At 43.8% G+C, this 12,500-nt stretch overlaps 1 protein-coding gene across 1 annotated transcript in view; it reads right to left on the bottom strand.

The window, feature by feature from the left end:
• Nucleotides 1-12,500, bottom strand: part of LOC143285138 (uncharacterized) — a 49,952-nt gene that overhangs the window by 11,735 nt on the left and 25,717 nt on the right. Inside the window, exon 2 of the mRNA XM_076592364.1 lies at nucleotides 2,197-2,396. Within this exon, the coding sequence (XP_076448479.1) occupies nucleotides 2,197-2,396 (200 nt within the window). The remainder of the gene's footprint in view (nucleotides 1-2,196; nucleotides 2,397-12,500) is intronic.

The raw sequence follows: 12,500 nt of genomic DNA, 5'->3' as shown, positions 1-12,500 counted from the left end.
GCAGGGGTTGATGATGATGTTAGATAATGAGGTAATGAAGGCGATGACAGTATGGAATTGGTGAAGATTATGATCATGACAATGATTATGATGGTGATGGTAATGACGACAATAACAATATGATGACAATAATAATCCATTTGTAATTAGTATGTGAATATGATTCAGTAAATAAAAGACAACGAGAAATAAAGAGGTGTGGAGAGGAAGGGAGACAGACAGAGAAAAAGGTTATAGACAGACAGACAAACAAACAGATACATACATACATTTACCGATATACAGAGATTGAGAAAGAGAGAGAGATTGAGAGAAACAGAGAGAATGAGACATGACAACACACACACACACACACACACACACACACACACACACACAGAGGAGAACAATGAACGAGAGACAGAGAGAGAAAGAGAGACAGACAGACAGACAGACAGACACCAGAGGATTTCAGACAACGCGGCATCGACAATGTCAAAATCAATTAATTCCACTTTCCATCATTCTAAACATACATGACCTGGAACCGGAAGTCTCAGCTTCCACCGACAATGTCCTATCCCTCAGAATGCTTTGTTCACCGGTGGTTTTAAAATATACAAAGAAAGTGGGCAGATGTTGGGAGAAGGGTGTGTAGGAGGAGGGGTTTGGAGGGGGTGCGGGCAAGGGGCAAGGAGAAGGCGATGTGTGGGAGGGGAGGGGGGACAGGGGGGTGAGTTTTCCTTTGCCCGTTTGATCAATACTGCTTAATCCTCGCATCGCCTGGGTATGAGCTATGGTTGTTGTGGCCTGTCCGGTCCTTTTAGCGTTCCACAGTGATCCTTCACTGCCAGCGCTCCCTGTGTGTGTGTGTGTGTGTGTGTGTGTGTGTGTGTGTGTGTGTGTGTGTGTGTGTGTCTGTGTGTGTGTGTCCTTCTCCATTCCCTCCTCTCTGTCTGTCTGTGTCTCATTAATGTTTCGTTATTTATTCGTTTATATTTATCTGTCTATCTATTGAAAACCTTTTACAGTCATATGTTTATATCACGACTTTTAGTACTAACGTTATTTTATCTATCACCAAACCATCACCACCATCATTATTATCAGCAGTACCACCATCAGCTCCTGTGTGACGTTGTCGTCATCAAATTATCATCACCATCATCGTTTTCGTCGTCATTATTCATGGTTCGTTATCATCGCTGTCACAGTATTGACCCCGTCACCCTCAATGAATTGTCATTACCATCACCGTCATCGCCATTGTCATCATCATCAGTCTTGACCATAACCATCATTATTATGTCGATGATGATGATGATTATCATTGTTATCATTTTCATTGTTTTCATTATTATCATTAGTAGTAGTCGTAGTAGTAGTAGTAGTAGTAGTAGTAGTAGTAGTAGTATGGTCATAATATTCATCATCATCATGACCATCGTCTTCATCGTCATTACCATTATCATCACCTTCATCATCATCATTGTTATCATCGCCAACAGCCTCATCACTGCTGTCGTTAGTCATTGCTGCTGACCACAAACGCAACCATCAATTTGGCCAGGGCAAGGCTAAAGACTTAAAAACTATCACTCAAGCATAATGATTTGAAGCAATGTAGTGTCTTCCAGCCTGTCCTGTGGCCACACAAGGATAAAGGTTTTAGGCACAGCATGATCGTTCAGTGTCTTCCTGTAGCAACACGAACAACAACAACATGATAACAATAATATATATCATGGATAGGGTCATAAAGAAGAAAAAGGTGAAAGGAACAAACACACACACACACACACACACACACACACACACAGAGTACACACGCAAAAACACACACACACACATGCACACACACACACGCAGACACACACACAAACACACATGCACACACACACACACACACACCACACCCCTAAACACACACACACACACACACACACACACACACACAACCACCACCCACACACACACAACAACCAACCCCAACCCATCCCCGACCCCACCACACACACACATACACAGATGGATGAGAACACCCCACCCCCACCCCCCACCCCAGCCCTCACCCCTCAAAAAACAACAAACACACACACACACACACAAACCAAACAACAACAACAACAACCAACCAACCAAACAAACAAAACATCAAACTCCCAGCACACACACACACACACACACACGCCCCAAGCTCCAAGTCCCGTCCCCTACCAGGTGAGCATGATGGCCACAAGCAGGGCGTTGGCCCCAGTCACCCAGGCGCTGTACACGATGGCCACGGCCGCGCTGACGCCCGGGGCGCCCCAGGGGTGGTAGAAGGCCACCGAGTAGTTGCCCGAGCCCCGGCCCTGCAGGGAGAAATCATCCTGGATGGAGCCCACCCACTGTGGAAGTGCGTTGTCCGCTGCCGGCTGCAACACATACACACAGTGGGTTTCAATGGATTCGTACATTTATTTATTTATATTTGAGTAACTGAACTGAACAACCCCGAACAGGCCCCAACAGAACTGAACAGAAAACTATTCTTTATACGCATGCAAAATCTCTGGAACCTATATATGTAAGAGAAACACGAAGGGGGAAAATGGGTTTAAACAAGCTTTAATTTTGTTCAACAGGGGTCGGGTTCCTGTTGTTTATAGTCCAGCTGACCACACAGGGCCGTGTCAGGATTGCAATTTTGTTCACCAGAACACATGATTACAATGTAAACCAAGACAAAAGGAGAGCATCAACAAGCTTAATTAGAGTTTATACTGTGCTCACAACGTTGCACTTCCAATTTTAACGTGACGGCTGATGAACCATGTTATCATTTGTATCAAAGAAGTTCTTCGTAAACAGTAATCAAAGAAATAAAACAAATAAATACACAAATAAGTAAAATATTGCTACTATCAATATCAACATGAAATGACAGTCACCAGCGGTATCGGCCTGATCAAAGAGAAACACAAAGAGAAAAAAGGGTTCAACGAATTTGTTGGTATGTGTATAGGTTCCAGAGATTTTGCATGCGTAAAGAGAATAGTTTTCTGTTCAGTTCTGTCCGGTTCTATTCATGGCTGTTCAGTTCAGTTACTCAAGGAGGCGTCACTAACGTGCTCGGACAAATCCACACCACATCTTCTGAGCAAATGCCTGACCAGTAGTGTAACTGGCACAACGCGCTTAGTCAGGCCTTGAGAGAGACTGAAATAAAATAAACTAGATAATAGTTTCCACAGGACACCAGTTTTGCAGCTGTGAATTCAGGTCGCTCACAGCCTGGCCACCAACTCCAATTTTCCTGTGCCATTTTTGCTGAAGAAGACGGTCTGACATCAATAGAAAAATTGATCATGCAAAAGTAATTTAAATCTTTTTGATTCTCAGTTGTGAAAATTATTCAGTAAGGTGGTGGACCTTCATCACGCAATACTGGACATTCAATCCTTTTCGCTAAGGTCAAATGGAAAAAAACAAGGACCTGCTGAATGGGGTAATAAAATCAAATCATGTTTGCTGAAGCCCAGCCAATCACTGAAGGCGTTCGTTGAGGGAGAAAGGTGACGGACAGAGCGAAAGAAAATACCGACTCACTGACGACATCGTAGAATGGTGGGGGAAAACCATTTGTAGAGACCAATGCTTTTGACACGCAACCGATAAAGTTGGACTACTGGGAGGAATCTTGTGAATGGTTCTTTTCGTGCGGCTCCACAATGAGTCTTCCTAGAATTAATGGAGGAGTCCCCCCCACTTCCCCTCCCCCCCACCCAACATCTTCCACTCCTCTTTCCCTTATGGTATGGAGGACTGACCATCAACAAAAACACTTAGAGCTAACAGTACACGGAAATGTGTAGACTCCACGCAGACGCACAATCGTCTATCAAGATCAGTTAGACAAGATCTCCAGACTCAAATGGTTTGAGGATGTAAACAAAATGTTTATGTCACCACGTGAAAACATGCATCCTCCCCTTCTTCATTTCCCTGATACACAATCACGCTGTCCCTTCGCTTCCTCCACTGCACTTCATACACGACCATGACACATTTTGTGACATACATCTGCCGATAAGTCAGTGAAACACATCGGCTGGAAAATAAACACACCGAAGATAAAAGAAAATAAAGGTAAAAGTAATTATGTTACATTTTTGGGGAAAATATTTTTGTGCTAACTTGTAAGCAATTCTTCTTCTTCTTCTTCTTTTTCTTTTGCCAGGAGAGAGCGCACACTGCATGGATTCAACTGTTCCGGATATTATGCGGAGTGTAGATTTATTCCTGATGGTGGTGTACTTTGGAAACTACATTACTCCCAACTCCTATTTCCGTGTAACAACCTTTACAAGTGCAATTTCCACACAACTGTGTACACACACACACACACACACACACACACACACACACACACACACCATACTTTGCAAAGCCTATTTTGGAGGCAATATTTTCGTCCCCGTAAAGGGACAAGAGCTGAAAGCAAACCATAAGGCTGCGGCCATAGTAAACCCGGTTTTTTACCGCCGTCTTTTTTGCCGGCCCGGGTAAAAGAACCTGCCCGGCTTAATTGCTCTGTGGCGTCACTGATGACGGATGTGGGTGGCCATAGTGGAGCAGGCCCGGCCCGGCATTTTCAACCCGTCGTTTCGACTTTCGTGCAAAACGTCCGTTTGCCGGGTCGACGGAAAGGAAAAGGGAAAGGGGAAGGACTCCGTTCCTAATTTTTCAATGACTTATCTCCCTTGCAAACATGGACGAAGAGAAGTTGATCAGTGCTGTGAGGCTCAGAACATTTATTTACAGCAGGAGTGACAAAAGACATGCCGACAGAGATCTTGCATGGGAGAACATTGCGAAAATGGGGAAAATGGTAAGTGTGCATACTAAATTGCTGGGTTTTTTTTAAAATTCACATGTCTCTCTCTCTCTCTCTCTCTCTCTCACACACACACACACACATACACACATACGCACGCACGCACGACACACACGCACGCACACACACACACAAACACACACACACACACGCACACACACACACACACACACACACACACACACATATGTGTGCGCGCAGATGTACAAACTAGAACTGCTCGGCAGAAGTTAGTTGACTTTTCTCGAAGATCAGGTGCACAGAGTTCAAGAAGATGATCAAAAGAATGAGGTGTCATTCTGATGTACTGATGAAACTTCTCTGAGTGATTGCGCAGCTGGGGCATCAGATGGTGATATTCTCCATACATGTGTCTCCATCTGTTGATAGGATGAACAGCGAAACGTCGTAGGCTCCCTCTTTTCTTCCTCCACCACCACCACAGCAACAACAACGATCTGTTCCGTTTCGTCCGCGCCATTTTGATAGTGACGACTCACATTTCCCTTGACCGCACTTGACCTCAGCAAGAGACGGCCGTCAAAACTCCGGAAAGCCGGGTTTACTATGGCCACTTTGACGGACCCGTTCTACCGGCTAAAGAGACGGCCGTCAAAACTCCGGACGGCCGGGTTTACTATGGCCGCAGCCTAAGAGTACGTCTCAGCGAGTAATACGAGCAGGCTGGGTTTATTGCCTGAAGTTGATCAAAGAATATACTGGCTAGCATATCAACAGTGTAATGAGCTGAATATGAATGAAAACGAACGAACATGCGGTGCGGTTACACCACGACCAGCTGATTTATTTAATTGATTCGTCCGCAAGAATGGCACAGACCATTTCTTATTCAGATCTCTGAACGCCCATTTGCAATTCGTGGATGAAATGCGCACGGACCCCTATGAATGTGAATCGGGTCCAGCACCTCTATTCACTCTTTCCCCCCATCAAATCCATCATCATCTCATGAATATTAGCGTAGGCAGACAATGATACCCCGGCTACCGCTGGAAATCCACCAGCAAGTGATCAGTGCTTTATATCTGCACCATGTGAAAAGGATAGTGGAGAATATACATGCAGGCGGTGTAAGACTGATAATGTGATACCCACCCACCCTCTGCTCCCTGGCTCCCTCTCAGAATGTTACACGTCTACCACATTTGCAAAAGTAACTGCAAATTGGTATGAAACGTTTCCACAAAAAACAGACCTGTTCAAAAACAATATCCCAACAGTTAGACCAAGTATTAGATGCACAACTCAACAAGGTGTAATACCATATGAATTTACCACAGGATCAAGTACACACACACACACACACACACACACACACACACACACACACACACAAAGAGAGAGAGAGAGAATTTTCTAGCACATATTCAGTAGCTTGATCAACTACTCGTATAATACATTAGACTGGCCTTTTAGAAAGTCTTCACGAAAATATCATAAGATTTAAGATTAAATTCTGAATTTCCCACGCATATCATAATTAAAAGTATGTAAAGATTAAACAAAGTACATTATCCCACATAGCATGGATCAATCTAATTTAATCAGATCTGATGCCACAAGTTTGTTTTTTTTTCCAAAACTTTGTTATTCAATTACAACTGTGATGGTGGCCACCGTGTTTTGGTGTTTTTTGTTTGTTTGTTTTTTGTTTGCTTGTTTTGCTTTGTTTTTCTCATTTTTCGTATCCACTCTGAACGACTACAGGTAGCTATTCGTCATCAGTTACAAAATGTCCACCGAAAAGATTGGTAGCAACAGTAAAAATAATTAACTACCTAATTAACTAACTAACAAATAAATAAAGTTGGATGGGAGGTTGGTCTGTTGTAGTGGTGGAGGAAGGGGGGGAAGGGAAAGAAATGAGGAGTATGAACACATCTTTAACAAGAAGGAAAATATTCGACCTGAGCATATCTTCAACAAGAAATTAGCTGTGTCTTGCCGTGTAAAATAGTAACAGTGGTGGTACGAACAGTCATCAAACGTATGGATACTACGCTGCATAAAAAAACAACAACACACTGATGATCCACGGCTGAAATACTTCAGTCACCGCAGACGCTGTTCATACACCACGACGAGAACACCCCACAAGCAAATCACCCCATTGTCCCGCGAGACAAGATGGAGCCCCAACTACCCTAGGCCAAAGGGGACCATCTGTGTGAATGACCACTTGCTGCCCCCTCCCTCTATTCCACGGGAAATCAGTCCCCTGGATAAGGGATTGACTCTCTGAATGGATTGTCGCCATTCTGCCTTCAGTGCGACCCGCGTGACAGACGGGGGATTACCCTGGTTTCGCGTTGAACCTTTCTGGGGATTGCACTCCCTTGATAACCCGGTCGGAAAGTGGAGCATGCGGTAGCGGTGGAGGAAGGAGAGGGGGCAGAGGTGAGTGATCTCTCTCTCTCTCTCTCTCTCTCTCTCTCTCTCACACACACACACACACACACACACACACACACACAAACCAGCTGTGGTTCGACTTGCAGTACGCGCTGAAACGCACATATCCCGCATCAAATTATATAAAGTTACAATGCAACACGGCCACATTACAAAACTCCATAGAGCTCGACAGAATACAATACGTCACAACACCCAACAGTTGTTTGTTTTTGTTGTTGTTGTTGTTGTTCTCTCCCTCCCTCTCTCTCCCTCTGTGTGTGTGTGTGTGTGTGTGTGTGTGTGTGTGTGTGTGTGTGTGTGTTTGCACCCGTAAACCGCACAATTTCAGTAGTGTTACCCCTCCTCCGCTCATCCCTCCCCTCCCTCTCCCTTCCCCCACCCACATACACCACATACATAGCTTGAATACACTTCAATACACAGCAACATCCGTGTTCGTCTGCCGCTACCCCAACGCCTGCAGTCCACAGGGACCTATCGATGTTATCAAGGTCACCAAGGGGCCTCTTAACAGTTTGTTCTAAACGTAACGAAAGTGTGTTGGGTGTTTAGATATTCCACAGCCAATGAGTAGAGTGGGTGCAAGGAATGAGTTACACCTGGTGTAAGGAACGGCGCTGAAACCCTAGGCTGGCCCCATGGTGGGGGATGGGAGGGAGGAGATAGTTTAGTAGCATATTCCGGGTTGAGTTAAAGGTCCAATAACCTTTTATGGTCATCGTGGTTGTGAATTCATTCCCAGCTTGGCGTAGGAAGACAGGGCCAAATCATCTTCTGTTCTGCCGTTTTAACCTTCCCCAACCGAAGTCAGGTACCCATTCACACCTGGGTGGAGTGAAGAAGATCAGAATAAACTGCCTTTCCCCTGGACACAACGCCATGCCAAAACCTCAAGCCCAAATCATTGGTGAATACTGGATCAAAAGTCCAACCAACGCCTTAGCGATTCTGCCACCCCGCCTCCTACGCCAGGTGGGTTTATCCTTTAGAGGTGTAAAGGAATGACGGGGTGGGGAGGTGTGGGGGTAGGGGAGGGGAGGTCGGGTATCTCCAACAGGTTCTACACCTGAAGTCTGTGGCCGTGAGGATCGTATGGAAAGCAGTCTTTACTGGATGAATGCCTGCCTTTCTTCTGGGAACGGGGGAGGGATGTAGCTTATCGTCTTCTTGGTCTCTTCTTCCTCCTCTTGTTCTCTCTCCACTTTAACCTTTCGCCGGTGGGTGTTTACGACTTGCTGCACCACGTGTGTTCGGATGTTCGCCACGTTCTCCACAATCCCCTCTTCCATCGACCAATCCTCCCGGCTCTTGACATTCTCCCCACCCCCTCACTCGTCAGTCATGGTGTTCTTGGCTTTAGTCAACCCCGTCTTATGTTCTCGTGTTACAGACGCTGAGATTAGCTGAGTGAAGGGCGAGAGAACAAGGAACAATGAAGCCAGATGGACAGGGGACTCAATGTGACAGAGAAGGTGAAATAGAACAGAAAAAAAAACTAGGAAACAAACAAAGAATGCCATGTACTGTGCCCGACGTTGTTCAAACTCATGGAATGCACACACACACACACACACACACACACACACACACACACATATATATATATATATATATATATATATATATATATATATATATATGAGCTCATCCAGCCGTCTCTTGAAATGTGGGAAAAAATAGCAAAATATTCACTGAGATACAATGATGTATAAACTTTCACCTGCAAGGAAATCCATGAAATATTTTTTTGTTTCTGTAAGTACTGTATACTACGGCAGGACTTTATTTTAGACTTTCTTGCTGTCGTGTTGAATTCAATATATTTGTATTGTGATCGTTTGAAACTAAATATGAAATATTTATGGTTTCTGTATGTACTGTACACTACGGCAGGACTTTATTTTAGACTTTCTTGTTGTGCTGAATTCAGTATATTTTTATTGTGATCGTTTGGAATTAAATACTGTTTAAACCAGTTACCGAGAGGTTTACCGAAGCTCCAATGACCTCAGCAAGGATAGTAGAACATGTGGTCTCCACAGCTGTATCATGCTAATTCAGGAGTTTTCTTATTTTCCAATGAAACATTAGTGGTTAAAAACGAACTTCAGTAGTAGGACGCAAATCAAGTTCAGCTTTTTTCCCCCACGCTTATGCTTGAAGGCCCCTTGGAAGGGGGTTTGCAAAATTTAATCTTTGCTAAGAAAAGGCACAAAAAATCTGATTTTTACGTATGTTATGTTGAGCCTTGTTTTCGAACTTTCCATTTTCACATGTGTGTGTGTGTGTGTGTGTGTCTGGATGTTGTACTGAAGAGTCCGCGCGCAGACAAAACTGGAAACGAGCGTGTAGCTTGAAAAAAAACAACAACAAAAAACCCAATATATACATGTGTGTGTGTGTGTGTGCGCGCGCGCGCGTCGGTATGTTTCTAGGTGTTGCACTGTAGTGTCCGCGCGCAGACAAAACTGAAAACGAGCGTGTAGCTTGAAAAACAACAACAATATATATATATATATATATATATATATATATATATATATATATATATATAATATATATATATATATATATATATATATATGTGTGTTGTGTGTGTGTGTGTGTGTGTGTGTGTGTGTGCGTGTGTGTGTGTGTGCTTTGGTGTATGTCTGTGTGTTGTACTGTAGTGTCCTTGCGCAAACATAACTGGAAACGAGCGTGTAGCGTGAGTCTCTCTCTCTCCTCTCTGTGTGTGTGTGTGTGTGTGTGTGTGTCCAGACGCCGGTGGCTCACGCCGCCCCAACCACTGGCAGCACCCATCCCCACTAATATAAACCCACTTTGTTAGTGTCCACTAACTCTCCGGCTGTCTGAGACGTTCACGCAATCAGAAGGCGACGACATCCTCTCGACAGCAGTGATTTTTGCCAGCACGCCAAACCAGCCTCCCTCCCTGCCCCCTGGTGGGTCTGGAGGGAGAGAATGCCATTAGGCTAACAACTCCTTCCCTCCCCCGCCCCCTCCTTCTCTCCCTCCCTCCATCCCGGGTCCCGCCAACGTCAATAAGCGATGGCATCCACGTCCTCTACCTCCCCCCCCCCTCCCCAACCTCCCCGTCCAGCCCTATCACCAAACTGCCCCTTCCCACCCTGGCAGAAGCAGACATAAAGGGGTCGATGGCTAGCAGCTAGGAACGGGGGATGGGGCGCAGGGGTGGTTGGACTTTACAAGAGAGGGGACCAAAGACATTTTGCTGTCTGAGGAGGATCTTGCGGACAAGATCTGTCAGATTTGCTTTTTTTCTTTCTTTTTTTTTTAAGCTACGTGAGTGGGAGTGGGAGTGAGTGAATGAGTGAGCTAGTCACTGAACTAGTTAAGAGATGGGTCAGTTAGCTGCCACGCCCGCCCCTTGGTTGCAGATCTGTAAATGATATTTTTTGGTGGTTTAAAGTAAAAGTGTCTGGGGAATGTCTGTTCACTTGGCGAGCTGCTTAATCTTTCTTTTTTGACTTTTTTGTTTTGTCTTGTTTTTAGATGTCCGTGAACTGTGTGGAAGAATGTATCTTTTATCCTACATCAGGACGGGAACACGAGAATGGAAGTTCGCAGCATGCACATGTTCTTTCATATATTGATGGATGTAGACGATTCATTCATCACATGACAAAACAAAAAAAACAAAACAAAAAACAAAACAAAACAAACACAAAAAAAAAACCCAAACAAACAAAGAAGCAAGAGCGGTTTACCTATAACATTAAATTCTTGAATTTAAGTCCTTCTGCTTCTTCTTCCATTTGTGACCATCAGTCATCAGTCTGACTATTATTGTCAAATCGTGCCTGCTGGGTATAGTCGATTTCGTACAACCAACCAAAACGCTGATGTAAATAACGTGTTCTTTAAAGTGCCCAGTTGATCATATGCGCATGTGTACACACGAAAGGGAGGTTTAGGCATTAACAGGTCTGCACTCATGTTGACCTGGGAGTTCGAAAAAACAAACAAACAAAAAATAAAAACACCCAAAAACAACACAGCAACAAACAAGACTGATTTCCTTCCTTAAACCAACAGATATCGACACTGGAATCGAACACAGGACTCTCAGTCCAACGCTGTACCACGTGTAAGTTTCATGTCGGTTTATGCTGTCGACGTTTTTTGATAATATTATTCCTTTTTTACGCAAATTTGTTTACACACAGATTATAATGCTGTCTTCATAAATACATTGATCATCTTCCGCCGTGTGTCCTGCAGACTTTATTCACAGACGTTCAACATATCGCCTGGAAAAGCTGACCACATGACAGCAGGAGAGAGAGAGTGAGTGAGTGAGTGAGTGAGTGTGTGTGTGTGTGTGTGTGTGTGTGTGTGTGTGTGTTTCGGGTAAAAGTGGATTAAAATCAATGTGGGCAAAAACAACGGAAACAGTGTTGAAGAAAACAACAACAACAACAAAAACAAACACTTGCAACCATCAAAATGCCAAGGCGACATAAATAAATTATTCTTCCCTCTTAATGAAAAAAGATAAGACAAGACAGATGGAAAGAAAGAAACAAAAAACAAAAATCAGAAGAAAACTTTGACATGTTGAATGAGGAGTGAAGGATTTTCAAAAGCAATGGAAAGAGCCTCAGGTCTCCAGTCTCTCGAAGTTTGTTCGTCTGTGACTTGTGTTCAGAGTCACTGTGGAAGGCATGGGTCATGCTCCAAATCTCGCCCCTGAAGGTGCAATGTCTTTATTTATTTATCTATTTATTTATTTGTTACACACACACACACACACACACACACACACACACATATATATATATATATATATATATATATATATATATAAAACCTAGCAAAGTAATTCATGTTCAGCATAATCATTTCCAAATACGAGTGAGCACGTATGTGTGGGGTTGGGGTTGGGGGTGAGTGTGAGGGATTTGAATGCGTGTTCTCAACTCTGTATTCTTTGGTCCAATATTCTGTAATCATTAATGGACCTACTACTGTTCTGATAAGCAACCGTTCTCTCTCTCTCTCTCTCTCTCTCTCTCTCTCTCTTCTTCTTCTTCTCCTAGTCCTCCTCCTCTTTCTTCTTCTCCTCTCATAACTCTCTTTTGCTATTTCGAATAATTTGCTGCTTTTGTTTTTTCATGAGCTTACATTTCTTTCGTTCCGAGTTTAGCTCGTAGTTAGGATGTAGTTAAGCATATAGTGCTAC

Source organism: Babylonia areolata, chromosome 8 (assembly GCF_041734735.1).
Source record: "Babylonia areolata isolate BAREFJ2019XMU chromosome 8, ASM4173473v1, whole genome shotgun sequence".
NCBI lineage: Eukaryota > Metazoa > Mollusca > Gastropoda > Neogastropoda > Buccinidae > Babylonia > Babylonia areolata.
This window is presented reverse-complemented; position numbering and strand designations above follow the sequence as displayed.